Source organism: Eptesicus fuscus, chromosome 6, assembly GCF_027574615.1.
Source record: "Eptesicus fuscus isolate TK198812 chromosome 6, DD_ASM_mEF_20220401, whole genome shotgun sequence".
Classification (NCBI taxonomy): Eukaryota; Metazoa; Chordata; class Mammalia; order Chiroptera; family Vespertilionidae; genus Eptesicus; species Eptesicus fuscus.
Window position 1 is genome coordinate 4,958,283 of NC_072478.1, and position 16,362 is coordinate 4,974,644.

The following is a 16,362-nucleotide window of genomic DNA, read 5'->3' on the forward strand; positions in this document are numbered from 1 at the left end:
AAGTCCAGGCCTGAATATGGACAGGATCCAAGACTAGAATCCTCTCTAGAGGTGGGCTGTGGGGCCTCAGTGGGCTTGGCTTCCTGTGAGTCCTGGGGCGGGAGGAGAGCTCAAGTGGGTGCTGTGTGCAGGGTGCCCTCTGCTGGCTCAGGCAGCGTTTCTGGGCCTGGGGACTGCCCCTGACCGCCGGGAAACATTCCGGCCTGTAGAGAGTTGTTGTGAGTTTATTTGAGCCAAACGGACAAGTGCCTGGAAGCAAAATCTCAACGGACTGAGATGATGCTCCAGAGAATGGCAGTTTGCATGTTATTTTATACATTACAATCAAAAGAGAGGACCTGAGTGGGTGGGTTACATGAGATCCTTGGTGACAGTAGGGGAGGTGGGAGAAAGCAAAGCGGGAAACCTCTGGGACTGCATAAAGAGTAAAACGATAGACACGTGCTTCTTTTACTGAGGTGGGTGCAGGATAGTTAACCGTCAGCAATTAACTATAACAATGAGAGGATCTGTAGTGTCTGCCCTGAGCGGTCAGGAAAAAGGCAAGTTACCCTGCCTGACATTCCAAAGGTATAGGCTCCAGGTGAAAGTTGACCTTTGTCAGGGAATAGTCTAGCCTAGGACATGACTAACCACCATAAACTGCTTTTAGTTAAAAGGCTTCATTTCAGCCCTGGCCAGTTTGGCTCAGTAGTTAGAACGTGGTCTGTGGGTCAAGGGTTCGATTCCCAGTCAAGAGCACCTACCTCAGTTGCATGTTTGATACCCAGCCCTGGTTGGGGCACGAGCAGGAGGCAACCAATCAATGTGTCTCTCTCACATAGATTTTCTTCTTTTTCCCTCTCCTTCCTTTTTTCCTTCCACTCTCTCTAAAAAAATCAATGGAAAAAATATCCTCGGGTGAGGATTTTTTAAAAAAGTTTTCATTTCAGACCATCCTATGTGGTTACTTTGAGTCTCTATGAGTTTTTAAGGCTGCCATGCAGGCCTCAGAGCGTGTCAGGTTTAGTATGCACTTTTCATGCCCTCCTGGTAAGCTGTGGCAGTGACCAGGGCCCCCGTGTGAATGCCTTTTACACTGCCACTCAGAGTGTACATACTGGCTAACGTTTTCTGGAACTATTCACCCATATTGTGTAATGCATTCCTAGAGTGTCTATTCACCAGTTTATTTCAATGCTGCTGTGACCTACCAACTTGATTTCATTAATGGATTGTCAAACAGAGTGGGAGGAGGAGGAGGAGGAGAGGAGAGGGAGAGAGACATCCACGTGCGAGAGACACTTCGATTGGTTGCTTCTGCCTCCGCCCCAACCAGGCGGGCATCAAACCGCAACCGAGACACACAAAAATACTCTTGATGGGGAATCAAACCTGGACGACCCTGCGGTGCAGGCTGATGCTGTAACCACTGAACCACCGGTCAGGGCGATGTGCTCCAGTTTTTAACGTGCAGGTGGCTGGCTCAGAGAAGCAGGCATGGCCTGTCTGGTGGGGCTCACAGACGCCAGCGGTGTGCCCTGGAGGCTTCTGGGCATGCGACAAGGAGAGCTGGGTCGGCGCCCTGCCCGAGTGGCACCAGGAGACCCCTCCTCCCCTTCTTACCCTGTGGTGAGCCCACAACCTGTCCTGGCCTGTGCCCTCCTTCCAGGGGTGGTCTCCAGGGACCCGCTGAGCGCGCTAGTGCCGGATCAGAGCCCCCTCTTCCCCAGCCTTCTTCCTTCCTGTGGGTTTGAATTTGGGGAGGGGCTCCTGGGCCCCTGAGCCTGTAGGCTTAGGAATGAGTGGTGGCTACCTGCCCCCCTACTTGCCTCCCCTGGTCGATGGTTAACTTCCAGTGGATAGAAGCTCGAGGGGATAAACCCTGCTTCTGGTGGTTAGGCAGCAAACGGTTCTCACCGCTGCAGAAGGAAACGCTCCGTCTTTTTCAGAAAACAATTTGGCCACGTCCAGTCGCATGAGACTATATCTACCCAATACCCAATTAAATCACTCCTGATAGGCCCTGGCCAGTTTGGCTCAGTGGATAGAGCATTGGCCGACTGAAGGGTCCCGGGTTCAATTCCGGTCAAGGTCACATGCCCAGGTTGCGGGCTTGATCCCCAGCAGGGGCCGTGCAGGAGGCAGCTGATCCATGATTCTCATCACTGATGTTTCTATTTCTCTCCCTCTCCCTTCCTTTCTGAAATCAATAAAAATATACATATATATATTTATTTATATTATTTATTTTTTAATCATTCCTGGATATCCATTCCAAGGAAAGAATCACTAAGGTCACATACAAGGATGCTATTGCCAAACATTCCTGGTGCTCCTCAGTACCGAGGGCCCAGCACCCTGTGGTTCATCTCTGCCAGCGCTTAGGGCCTCAGGGTCAGTGCTAGGGTTTGTGGGGTTTGAGGACCCTACTTTTAGGGTTGGGCTAAGGCCTCACTGTTAGGGCATTGGATTTAGGATTTCGGTGTTAGGATTTGGCTTGTTGCCTTAAGGTCAGGACCTTAGGTTAAGGTGACTGTCAGGATTAGGGTCATAAAAGGAATGTGCTGATTCATACAGATCTCTTAGATGTTAAGGGGAAAAAAGATACAGAGAAATGCATATGTTACAATCCTATTTTTAAAAATATGTTTTTATTGATTTTTAGAGAGAGAGGAAAGGAGAGGGATAGATAAAAACATGGAATCGAACTGTGACCTCTTGGTTCCTAGGTCGATGCTCAACCACTGAGCCACACTGGCTGGGCTACCATCCCATTTTTGTAAAACAGATGGTGACCAACCTTTTTCTGTGTGCCATACAAGGTTGGGCAAAAGTAGTTTACAATTTTGAGTACATGAAACAGTGTTTTATTATTTATTGTTTTATTATTAGTTACTAGAGGCCTGAAGCACAAAATTCGTGCCAGAGTAGGCCTTCCTTCCCCCGGCTGCTGGCACCGGCTTCCCTCTGGCACCCGGGACCCGGGCTTCCCTCCGGCTGCTGGCAGGCAACCGGGACCTGGGCTTCTCTTGCAGCCCCAGCTTCGTCCAGAAGGTTGTCTGGAAGGACGTCTGGTCTAATAAGCATATTATGCTTTTATTATTATAGGTTATCTTGTATTATTATTTATTAATTAGTGTACTATTTCCCTATAAACAACTATAAACCTATTTTTGCCCCACCCTGTTATGTTTATACATATACATTCACATGTGAATGTCATTAATATTGGATAAAAGGCAAGGAGAGTAAAAAATTTTTTCAAAGCTGTACTTTGAAAGAAGAGGCACGCAACTCTTTTGACCTCACTGACCTCACAGGAAGCAACCACTGGTCCCCACCTTCCCTCTTCTGCCTGACTCCGCCCACCTTTCCATGTCCGGTCACCTGTCTGTGGGCACCTTGATTCACAAGGTGAGGAATGCAAGTGATATCCACATCCTTCAGGAACAACCCAGACCCGCCTCTCATGGCCACAACGGACAAAACAGATACAACACAAAATGCAACATCTCAGCCCGGCCAGCGTGGCTCAGTGGTTGAGCATCAACCTCTGAACCAGGAGGTCACGGGTTCGATTCCTGGTCAGGGCACATGCCCGGGTTGCTGCTGATCCTCAATGGGGGACCTGCAGGAGGCAGCTGATCAATGATTCTCTCTCATCATTGATATTTCTATCTCTCTTCCTCTCCCTGCCTCTCTGAAATCAATAAAAAATTACATGTATCTTTTATTGCAACATCTCCGATCACCTGTAGGAGCCCAGGTCTTGTTTTTGTAGGGGACCATTCAGAGGAGCGGCAGGGGGACGTCCCCGTCTGCACTTGCTCGCCCGGGAAGTTGCTGCCCCGAGTACTCCCCTTGCAGTTCAGCCTGTGGAGTTTGCCAGGTGTCCCCTGAGTCCCTGTCCTGTTGTGAGTCCCTGGTGCTGCCGTCCCTGCTGCTCAGCGTTGGCGACAGGAAACAAATGCGGCTCCAACCCCACGCAGCAGGGTCATTCACATTTGCCTCTCTGGTGTCTGTCATTCGAGTGACTCCAGCCCAAGACAGGCTGCCATGGGACCGCCACTCCTCAGCCCTGTGGAGGGGAGCAGGGGGGTGACTTAGGGTGCAGCTCCCCTCTCTACCTAATGCTAGCTCAGTGATGGCGAACCTATGACATGCGTGTCAGCACTGACTCACGTAGCCATTTCTGATGACACAAGGCCGCTGAGGCGGCCGCATGCCGAGGATGAAACATTTGCTGCTCCTGAGGATGAAACATTTGCGACTAGACTAACTCCAAGACTCTAGTCGCAAATGTTTCATCCTCCCCTATTAGACACTCTGTGCCGGAGGTCTGTAGGCCAAAACAACAGAAGTCCGGCACAGAGCGTCTAGTTCTGGGACTTGCGGTTAAGCCGGGATCTTTGCCCTCACTTCCGCCGGCAGAGCAGGAAGCAGCGGAACGCAGCGGGGGACACATCTCTGGGGGCCCTGCCATTACCAGTAACCAAATAACAGTTAACCACAGCAACCATTATCTACTGTTCTGGGGTGTCATGGATTTCTAATCCATCATTACTGAGATAAGTGAGGGGGAGGCTGGGAGAGGCAAGGGTTTGTGGTGTGCTATGGGTGCCGTTTCCCGCCATTAGAAATAGCGGCAGCCATTTTAATTCACATAAGGAACACCATCTTGCTCCATAGTGCAGACTCCATTTCACCACTATTACTGTTGTGCATCCTTATTAACCCCTATTTCTGCTTATTAACCCTGCCCTTTCCTAAAAGACAGTTATATGCACCATTTTGTGGTTAGTTAGGCTAGTTAACCCCTAATTGCCTGCACGCCTAACAAGCTATCTATAATTCTATCTTCTGTCACTGCCCCCCTGCTGGAGAACCCAAAAAATAAAAAACTAAGGTTAAGTAAAGGAAATGGTAGTAGCAGTGGCCGACCCTTTCAAGAGACATGGACCGAGATGTATGGCTTTATAGAAAAAAACGGCAGATCATTTTGCGTTCTATGTACTGAAACGGTAGTAAGCAGAACGTGGAATATAAATAGACATTTTGAAACTAATCATTCCCAGCTCTTGGAAAAAAGTGAGGATGAAAGGAAAGAATACATTTCCAGGCAGCTACACCTTTATAAGAGCCAATCTAATTCCATCCTTAAATTTATGAAAGGCTCTACAAATTTAACATCTGCAAGTTTGAGCATTGCTCACTCTATAGCTCAGCATGGAAAAGCGCTCAGTGAGAGAGAATTTATTAAAGAAACTCTCCTAAGATGTGCACCAGTTCTATTTCACGATATGCACAATAAAGATGCAATTATTAAGAGAATATCTGAGTTACCACTCAGTAGAAATATCATAAAAGACCAAATAATGAGACTGAACACAAATGTACAACATCAATTAAAGAGAGACATAAGGAAGTGTAAATATTTTTTTATCTCTCTTGATGAAACTACTGATGTCACATCACATGCTCAGTTGGCCATTATTGGTCGATATTCTGATGGTCTCACAATGAGAGAAGAGTTGATAAAGTTAGTATCAGTGTCAACAAGTAAATCAGGAAGCGAAATATGTAAGGTTGTTATACAAACATTTCATGACCTAAGCATTGATATCTCTAAAGTTGTGTCAGTGACAACAGATGTGGCACCAAATATGGTGGGGGAAAAAGTCGGATTTGTCAAATTGTTTACAGAAGCTATTGGACATCCGATTGTGCCTTTTCATTGTATTATCCATCAGGAGGCTTTATGTGCCAAGGCAGGATTCACCGACTTAAACGACTTAATGTCAGTTGTTACAAAAACAGTTAATTTAATAGCTGCTCGCCCCCTTCACAAGCGAGAATTTTCGGCACTTTTACTGGAGGTTGATTCCACCTACAGTGGACTGCTGATGTACAATAATGTAAGATGGCTGAGCCGAGGCAAAGTTCTTGAGCGCTTTGTGGAGTGCTTTGAAGAAATTAAGGTATTTCTTGATGATAAGGATCTGGGAAACTTTCCTCAGCTTAATGATGTTAAGTGGGTCAACACCCTGATGTTTTTTACAGATCTCTCTGTTCATATTAATGAACTGAACTTAAAGTTACAAGGTTTTGGCAAAAGTATTGACATTATGTGGATACATAAAAGCTTTGGAAAGTAAAGTTAAAATTTTCAAGCGAGATGTAGAACTAAAACTTATAAGTATTTTCCTCGAGTAACAAAATATTTTGAGAAGGCCAGTGCAGCTGTACAAAATGAAATGTAACTCTTGCATATGAAGTACCAGCATGTTTTAGACTCATTACTTGACCAGTTTAGTGATAGATTTAGTCAATTTAGAAGTCTAGAACAGATCATGAAAATAATTAAGTATCCTGATATAGTAGTCTACAGTAGTTTGGAATTAAATCGTTTCCAATGGATGCAAATTGATGATTTGGAGATGCAACTTGCAGAATTTCAAGACAGTATCTGGGCTCAGGTGTTTGTCGACTTGAGGTCAAAGCTTGAGAATCTGGAAAGGTGCCGCTTGGAAAATCAAGAGGAGTGCCACTATGAACAGGAAATTTGAAGTGCCTGGAACCGACTACCAGACACTTTTAGCACCCTGAAAAGTATAGCAATGGCTTTACTCACAATTTTTCCCTCTACATACTTTTGTGAGGCCTTATTCTCAGCGTTAAATAATATCAAAACCAACAAAAGAAATAGATTGACAGATGAAGTTAGTAGCGCTTGCTTGGGCCTCAAGTGTACAAAATACCAACCTTCAACTGAAGATTTAGCCAATGAAATTCAGCAACAAAAAAGTCACTAATAGGCAGGTTAGTTAAAGAATTCCCCCTCCCCCTCACTTATCTTAGTTCACGGCACCCCACACAAGCTAAATAATATCAAGACCAACAAAAGAAACCGACTGACGGATGAACAAAGAAGTCACTAAGCAGGTAAGTTAAATATTTAGTTTTTGGTTTATTAAATACAATTATATATAACAATTATACATTTATGTTATTTAAACTATAAATATCGCGAAATAATGTTTTTTCCTCAAAGTGACACACTACTCGAGTTATGCTCAGTTTTTTGGCGAAGTTTGACACACCAAGCTCAAAAGGTTGCCCATCACTGTGCTAGCTTCTCTCCTCACCAGACCTGACCTCCCCAAATCTAGAAAAGTCTCCCTCCTCTGGCACTGGTCTCACGGAGCCCTCTGTTGGTGGCACATCTGGCCTCAGCCTTCCCCTCCTCTTTCAGGACTCATCTCTGATTCAGGTCTCAGATCCTGGGGGTCTCTCTCTCTCTCTCTCTCCCCCCTCAGCCCCCCACTAAAGCTCAGCTCTGTGGTTCTCATTATCCTAGAGCAGGAAACTAAATTAGATTGATAAAGCTTGATGAGATTGGTGCCTGGGAGTGGGACAGTGCCCTGGGAAGACAGGGGAAGTTTGGAGAAAGAGGCAAGACAGGAGGAGGAGAGTGTGTGCAGGACAGTGGACTGGCATCTGTCCTCCACCTGGTCCCACACACCCGAGTTGAGCACTAGGTACAGGGGGTCAGAGGTTGAAGCTGCTGCTGCCACTGGAGAAGGGTTTTTAAGATGCTCAAGACACAGGCACAGATGCTTCCGTGGCACGAGGCGTGGAGTGGCTCCAGGGGGAGGAAGGGGGCTTCGCCCAGGCTCTGCTGGACACTGGCCCCACTGGGGTGCACTGAGGAGGAAAGGGTTGAGGAGCACCTGAGCCAGGTGACCGTGAGTGTTCTCATGATGCCATGGGAGGAGGGGGGACTCTCTAAAGGGCCATGTGGGCCACCCATGTGGCGGGCGGAGCAGGGAGGAAGTCGTAATGAGAGATAACATGTACGAGCACTTAAGTATAAGACAGACACTACAGTTAGCTCTTTAGGTGATTGTATTTTTAAAGTATCAAATGACCCTACATGGAATATGATATTGCACTATGAAGACAGAGTACAGCCTCAGGCTTAAGGGTCAGCTCATACAGGGATGAGTCACGATGTTGCCACCCTCAAGTTATTTATTCGCTCTGGATCTAAGCTCCATCACCTGGAAAAGACAAGAAGGACAGTGACTATGTAGTGAAAACTAAAGGGGGTAATACAGACAAAGCACTGACATCACGGAGGACTTATCTAAGCACCGAGTGACTCTCCCTTATTCTCCCAGTTTTATTTGTAAGTAAACAGGATCGGTGACTTACCCTAAGGCCCATACCGGATGTACGAGCATCCACATTTGAATGACTGATCCTGACACCAAAACACAAAATCTCATCCACGAAAGTGTACTTGCCCAACACACTCACAACTTCGTGTCGTCAAATGATCACACACTACTATCAAGGTGGTAAGGACATTTACGTAGTAATCGAAAAACTCTGCACCTATCCATCTGTATTATCTTTCAAAACTGAGGGCTAAAGAGAGTCATTAAAGATACAGAAAGTTTGAGAGACCTTACTTCCATACAGCCTCACTCGATGAACTACTGAAAAATAATTACAGCAAGAACCAAGGTGAACCTAGAGAATATACCAGGGATGCATGAAAAACGGCCCAGAAATGTGTACTCATCGAATAGAAATAGAATTAGTTTATTTACCCATTTAAAAAACAAATGTCTAAATAACAAGAACTCATGGGAATAGTCAGTGGGTATTTGGCCTGTGCTAGGACCCTTGAAAGGGTGCATATGGAATAAATGTAACTTCTGTTAGAGCATTTGTAACTAAGCTGATTTCAGGAGGCACTTTCAGGATGGCAGAGCGGGGAGGCCCACACAGCCTCTCCTCACAAGCAACGCTCCAGGCACCAGCTCCACACAAGATGCTGCAGGCGGACTTCTCCCTGCTTCTCCCTTCGGCTGCCTCGGGAGCAATCACGCAGGAAGTAAAGGTGACTGAAGGCTGGAAAGAAGAAAGACAGCTGACTAGGGGACCTTAGGACTTGAGGTTTGGCATGGCATGAGTTCCCTGTGGGGCATTTTAAAAACCTCTAGGACTTGCAGCCAGGTCAGTCTGGAACTACCAACAGGCATATACAAAAAGAAAAAGAAAGAAAGAGGAAAAGGAAGGGAAAGGAGAGGAAAGAAAGAAAAGGAAAGAAAAGGAAAAGAACCCAACAACAATAATAGCCCTTGGTCTCCCAGTGCCATAAGGAGACCCAGACACCATGGCTTCTGAGCCAGCCCCCGGCCCCGGGGTCTCGGGCAGCCTGGGAGCCCTCTCTGTCCCTCTGGACAGCACTAGTGGGGACAAAGCAGGAGCCCAGCGGCCCCAGGAGAACGAGGCGGCCAGAGAGCATTTCAGGGCTCTGAGAGATAAACTCAAGCTTACAAAATATAGGCTAACCCTAAACTGCTGAATAAATATAAGATTGGAACAGGGTCAAGCAGCAACTTTACAGGCCACAAGGGCGTGGCAAGAAATACTTAAAGTGCTGAAAGAAGGGAACCTAAAATCTAGAACCCTATACTAGTACCTGGCAAGGTTATCATTCCGAATGGAAGGAGAGATAAAGGCTTTCACAGAAAGCAAAAACTAAAGGAGTCCATCACCATTAAACCAGCTTTACAAGAAATGTTAAATGGTCCTCTTTATGTAGAAAAGAAAAGGTCATAGCCAGAAATAATAAAATACAGAAAAGAAAAATCTCACCGGTAAAGGCAAATCTATACACATAAAAGGCTAAGTGACTGACCATCCGTCTGACAGTCTGACTGACTGACCGGCTGGTACATATGATGCACACTGGCAATTTAAAAATAAATGTTGACTTGCGCATGCGCAATACATATAAAGCTCTCGCTGGTGCCAATAGCACATATGTGTTTCGATCTGTCATTGTTGACCATGAATTTGGCTGACACTTCTATTATAGAGAAGTGCGAATAGCAATATTAAAATATTTCTTATAATTAATTTCCTTTCAATGTGCACAAATCCATGCACCAGGCCACTAGTATATAATAAACATAGTGAACCAACCACTTAAAAGCTAGTATGAAGGTTAAAAAACAAAAGTAGCAAAATTAACTATAACAATAATAGTCAGGAGATACACAAAACAAAAAGATGTAAAATAGGACATCATAAACATAAAGCATGGGGGTGAATAACAACGTAGTGCTTTTAGAATGTGTTTGGCCCTAGCCAGTTTAGCTCAGTGGGTAGAGTGTCGGCATGGGGACTGAAGGGTCCCAGGTTCAATTCATGTCAAGGGCACATACCCAGGTTGAGGGCTCGATCCCCATTAGGGGGCATGTAGGAGGCAGCCGCTCAATTAATCTCTCTCATCATTGATGTTTCTATCTCTCTCCCTTCCCCCTTCCTCTCAGAAATCAATAAAATATATATTTGAAAAAGAAAGAAAGAATGTGTTTGAACTTAAATGCCTATCAGCTTAAAGTATAGACATGGATGGTCACCCAAGATGTTAAGGTGGAGAAATGGTCACAGCGTGGAGGAAACTAAAGAGACATGAAGAACATGCAATGTTAGATTCTAGATTGATACTGGGGCAGACAGAAAACTTTACTGGAAAAACGGGAAATCTAATTATTAAAGCCCCAAGTTTAGCTAATAGCACTCTATCAGTGTTAATTTTCTGGTTTCAGTAATTGTTCTATAAGATGTTACCATAAGAAAAAGCTTGGTGAAAACTAGATGGCATTATCTGATCTAAATATATAGAAAACTAGAAAAAAATTTAAAGAATAAAGTTATCACGAGTCGTTTCCTAACATACAGTAGGTATGTATGATCTGGCTCAAAGTGAGGCCAGTGGGCAGGTGAGAAGAAGAGGGAAAAGTAAGTGCATAGGTTGCCATCCCATCTATACGTATAATCTATACGTATAAAGAGGTAATGTGCTAGTTTGTCCATTACGGTGCCCCAGTCAGGACCAGTCTGTGGGCGGGACGGGGGCGGGGACTTCTGCCCCCAGCGCTAACGTCCGGCTGCCTGTGTGTGTCCCTGCCGGCGCTGAGGTGAAGCTGCCTGCCTGCATCCCCGGGGAAGGTACGTGAGCCCAAAACGCCCCTGGAACATCAGCGCTGATGTGATGCTGCGGGGGCGGGGGCAGGGGCAGGGGCAGGGGCGGGGGCGGGGGACTGGGCTTGACGGGGGACCTGAGGCTGTGCCCCCCGCCGGGAGGGGCTTGACGTGGGTGGGGCCGGCCGGGTCAGGGTCTCCTGCGTGTTGGAAGTGTGTGCGGGTGGTGGGCGGGAACTTGACTCTAGATCCTGCGGCCCGCCCCAGAACTGACAGGAGGGAGATTTTATATACATTTTACTAATCTTTCATTTCTGACACTTCTATTATAGAGAAAGGACAAATAGGAATATTAAAATATTTCTTCAAATTAATTCCCTTTTATGTGCACGAATTTCATGCACCGGGCCACTAGCAGACTCACACAGATATCGGCAGTCCGCATCCACAGGCATGAAGTGGTGCCGCTTTCCCATTAGCTGGGCCACAGAAAACGCAAGGTAAGTCTGGGCACAAGCCAATTGCTCCTCCACTGTGGATTCAAAGAGCAATATATATATATATATATATATATATATATATATATATATACACACACACACACACACACAGACGGATTTCAGAGAGGGAGAGGGAGAGAAACAGAAACATCAACGATCAGAGAATCATTGATCGGCTGCCTCCTGCATGCCCCCCTCTGGGGATCCAGCCCACAACCCTGGCATGTGCCCTTGACCCGAATTCAACCTGGAACCCTTCAGTCCATGGGCTGATGCTCTATCCACTGAGCCAAAGCAGCTAGGGCTCAGTATGTATTATTATATGTAATATAATACATACTATGTACTGTATATGTAACACAGCATACACACACATGTATATGCTGTATGCACATATATGTAACATGCAGAGTGATACATATTATGTATAACATGTATGTGACACATGCGTATAACAGGCATGTGTTGCGTGTTCATTGTATTATTATATACTGGTTACATGTGAATCACATACTTATGTGATCATACTTACGCACATAGCACGTGTGAGCTGAGGGCGCGGCAGTGAAGGGACCCGTCTTACCCTTCCAAGACCCTGCGGATCCACTGCAGCCCCGCTCTCTTCTCTCGGTCCAGGTCTTCCGCGGTGACCCGATAGCCTAACTGCGGGGGCGAGGGCAGGAGCCGCCCGGCGCCTCCCCTCCGGGGCAGCAGCGGAATCCTGCGCTTGCGGGGCCTGCCGTCGTCGGCTGCGCGGGAGCAACGCCCGCCCTGCTTCTGCCCCTCGGCGACACCTGCCACCTTCTCCTGCGCGCCCCTCCCGGGCGGTTCCGCCGAGACGCGGGAGCCGGGCGGGCGGCTCTCCCCGCCGGCTTTCTGCGCGGGCGCGTGGGGCAGGGCGGCCGCCCGGCCCGGGAGCCGCTGCGGCGCCGGGAGCCCTCGGGTGGAGCTGTAGGAGCTGGTGATGGCATTGCGTTTGCTGCACGAGCTCAGCAGGCTGGTCCGGGACGGGCTCCCCGAGCTGCCGTGCGGGGCCCTGGGGCCGAAATCTCTCCGAAGGGGCCCCGGCCTGGGCACGAAGGAGCACGGGACTCCGTTGACCACCAGGCGCCGGAACGCGGACCGCGCACCGCCGCCGCCGTCGGAGCCCCTCCTCCCAGGCTCCCGCCTCTCGGGGGCCCGGCGCCCTTCCTCCTGCCGCGCCGGCCCCGGCCCGGGCCGCCGGCCCCCGGGGCGGTCGGGCCCTTCTCCTCCTCGGCCCCCGGCTGGCAGCCCGGTCCGAGGGCCGGGGCCGCCTTCGCGCCGGGGCCGGCGAGGTGCCCGGACAGCGAGGACCACATGCAGACGACGGTGCGCTTCAGCGCCAGGCGGAGGGTCGGCTTGCCCCGGGCGGAGGCCATCCTCAGGACGCCCGCGGCGCAGAACAGCCTGGAGCCGCCGGCGGGCAGCCCGGGCGGCGCGGCCCCGCGGGGCGCCGCGGAGAGCAGCCCCAGGAGCAGGCAGCGGGCCTGCCGGGCGGGGTACCGCCGCTGGTGCACGGCCTGCAGCCTCCGGTGCTGCCGCCGCCGCCGCGGCGAGGCCACGAGGTCCTCGTACGACAGCCTGCGGGCCACGCCCGGGAGCGGGGCCCCCGAGTGAACCCGGTTAGCGCAGCGGCCGGCGGGCGCGGGCCCCGGGCTCTCGGGCTTCCCGGGCGGGTCCCGGCCGGGCGGAGCGGAGGGCGGCGGCCGGGGGCGAGGCCAGCTCAGGTAACTGCCCATGGCGCGGCGCGGCGCCGTCGGGCCGGTCCACCGGAGTCCGGGCTGGGGTTTCCGTTGACGGCGCAGGGCCACGTGCGAGGCGCGGCCAGAACGGCCGAGCGCAGAGGGCGCCAGGCCCGCGGGCAGGACGCGCGCCCGGGACGCTTCCCGGCCGAGGGGCTCGGCGACCCCCGGGCCCCGGAACCGCTCCGGCCTCAGCAGCGCCCGCCGGAGGCTGGGGCTTCGGGCAGCACCGGGCGGCCGCGCGTCCCTTCCCCTCCCGCTCCGGGTTCGAGCGGCTCCGCGCCTGAGCCGCCCGCCCCGTCCACTCTGCCTCCAGGGCGTCCGGGGGCGGGAGGACCCGGGAGGGAACCGGCGACCGCCCACCCCGCGCTCTTCCCTCCCCAGAACCCCAGACCGACCTTAACCAGAAACCGGGACTTGAGCCCCCGTTCCGCAGGCCGGGCCTGGCCACGACCCTCTGTTTTCCGCCCGCAGCTGACCTGCGGGCTGGTCTCAGTCGGTTCAGTAAGTCCGGGCGGCGGACAGGAAGGTGAGCCGGCAACGCCCCCTGGAATCCCAAGGTGGCCCCCTTCACACATTCCCATGGAGTTAGCATTACTAGTCAAACGGTTACTGTCTCAGAGTATTCAGAGTATCTGACGTTTATTTTTTTTAATCTAGTAATTACCTCTGTGTGTGTGTGTGTGTGTGTGTGTGTGTGTGTGTGTGTGTGTGTGTGTGTTTAATCTTTTGCCTTCTTTCCTATTGCTATCATTTCACTAGGCCAGGTGGGTTTTTCAAAGGAGTTACCCCAGTCTGCACTGCCCTCAGCAAACAGAGGAGGGAAATATGGTTTTGTGCAACCAATGTCTAAAGGGCTGTACGTTAATGAGATATACAGATGGGTTCTGAAATTCAGGAGTTTGACTTTCACTTTTGTGCAAAAATATTGTAATGCGATTGACTTCTCAACCTACCAATGTTTTATTAGTTTACTGTGCTTCAGAGTACTCGTAAACCTTTAAAAATGAAATAAGGGGAAAATTCATGATAGGGATGAATATACTAACATATATGAATGGAATTATCTCAGGTGTTTAAAGATAATCCATTTCCCAAAGCAATAAATATTAATTATGGAAACATTAAAGTAAAATATGTTGGGTTAGGGCCCAACTCCAATGACCTCATTTCTTATCCAACAAATATCATCTTAAGTAATTCTTTCAGCCACTAATTTTTTATTTGTAAGCATTTTTTATTTTTCAATTACAGTTGGCTACATTATTATATGTATTTAAATTAAACTTTCTTGTTGAAAGTATTACATATGTCCCCTTACCCCCACTGACTCCTTCTAGCCCACCCCCACCCCGCACCCAAAGGCCTTCACCACCCTATCGTCTGTGTCCGTGGGCTATGCACATATGCCTACAAGGTCTTTGGTTGATTAACTCCCACCCACCCACCCTCCCCCACCTTCCCTCCGAGATTCCACACTCTGTTCCATGCTTCCATGTCTCTGGATCCACTCCATTCACCAGGTTACTTTGTTAATTAGATTCCACATCTGAGTGTGATCATGTGATACTTGTCTTTGACTGACTTATTTCACTTACCATGATGTTCTCCAGGTCCATCCATGCTGTCTAATAGGGTAAGAGATCCTTCTTTTTTACTGCTGCATAGTATTCTGTGGTGTAAATGTACCACAGCTTCTTTATCCACTCGTCTACTGATGGGCACTTGGGCTGTTTCCAGATCTTAGCTATTGTAAATAGTGCTGCTGGGAACATAGGAGTGCATACATTCTTTCTGATTGGTGTTTCAGGTTTCTTAGGATATATTCCTACAAGTGGGATCACTGGGTCCAATGGCAGTTCCATATTTAATTTTTTGAGGGAACTCCATACTGTTTTGCATAATGGCTGCACCAGTCTGCATTCCCACCAGCAGTGCACTAGGGTTCCCTTTTTTCCACATCCTCGCCAGCACTTGTCATTTGTTAACTTGTTGATGATAGCCATTCTGACAGATATGAGGTGATACCTCATTGTCATTTTAATTTGCATCTCTCTGATGATCAGTGACTTTGAGCATCCTATATAATAAAAGCCCAGCGACCGAATGGCGGAACAACCAGAACGACCGGTCGACCAGTTGCTCTGACACGCACTGACCACCAGGGGGGCAGGTGCTCAATGCAGGAGCTGCCCTCTGGTGGTCAGTGAGCTACCACAGTGGGTACACCATTCAGCTGACCATGATGAGCAGCTGCTCCCACTGCGAACCCCAGGCTGATGGGCAGGAACCTGGATCCACTCAATTCACTCCTGAATGATCCAACCGGTCATTGCCTCCTCGCCCCAGGCTCCTCCTCCTCCGGATGCCCACAGGCTGGGCAGCCCCGCTGCTGGGCTTGCAGAGCTGACCCTGGAGGCTGGGAGGCGGGTTTGTGGCTGCCGTGGGACTGAGGCCTACTCCACCACCTCTCGGTGCTATTGTCCCTGGGCCTGGCCCCGACCGGGTACCCTGGAGAGGCGAGTGCTCCGGCTCCACGGAAGATGCCGGACCAGGGAGCAGCTGCTCAGAGGGCGGGTCCACAGCTGCTTGGCTGACTGGGATGAGCAGCGCTCCCACAGCAGGCCGCTCCCCACAGGCCACGCCCCCACCAGTGCACAAATCCTGTGCACCGGGCCTCTAAGGTTTTTTATATGTGTTTTGGCCATCTGTATGTCCATTTTGGAGAAGTGTCTATGTAGGACCTTTGCCCATTTTTTAATTGGATTACTTGTCTTCCTTTTGTTAAGCTGTATGAGTGCCTTATATATTTTGGATATTAACCTTTTATCAGATGTATCTTTGCCAAATATGTTCTCCCATACAGTGAGCTCCCTTTTCGTTTTGTTGATGGTTTCTTTTGCTGTGCAGAAGCTTTTTATTTTGATGTAGTTCCATTTGTTTATTTTCTCTTAGTTTCCTTTGCCCTAGGAGATGTATCTGTAAACATATTGCTACAAGAGATGTCTGAAATTTTGCTGCTTATGGCTTCTTATAGGATTTTTATTGTTTCATGACTTACATTTAAGTCTTTTATCCATTTTGAGTTTATTCTTGTGCATGGTACAAGTTGG

General features: G+C 49.1%; 1 protein-coding gene across 1 annotated transcript; it reads right to left on the minus strand.

Annotated features, from left to right (window-relative positions):
* Positions 1–8,824: 8,824 nt before the first annotated feature.
* LOC129149546 (nuclear envelope pore membrane protein POM 121-like) lies at positions 8,825–13,246 on the minus strand. Its single transcript, XM_054718303.1, has 4 exons — positions 12,796–13,246; positions 12,070–12,751; positions 11,411–11,518; positions 8,825–8,901 (listed from the first exon to the last, which is right to left on the minus strand). Exons 1-4 carry the CDS (start codon positions 13,244–13,246, stop codon positions 8,874–8,876), a joined length of 1,269 nt encoding a protein of 422 aa, XP_054574278.1. The 3' UTR covers positions 8,825–8,873.
* Positions 13,247–16,362: the final 3,116 nt, after the last annotated feature.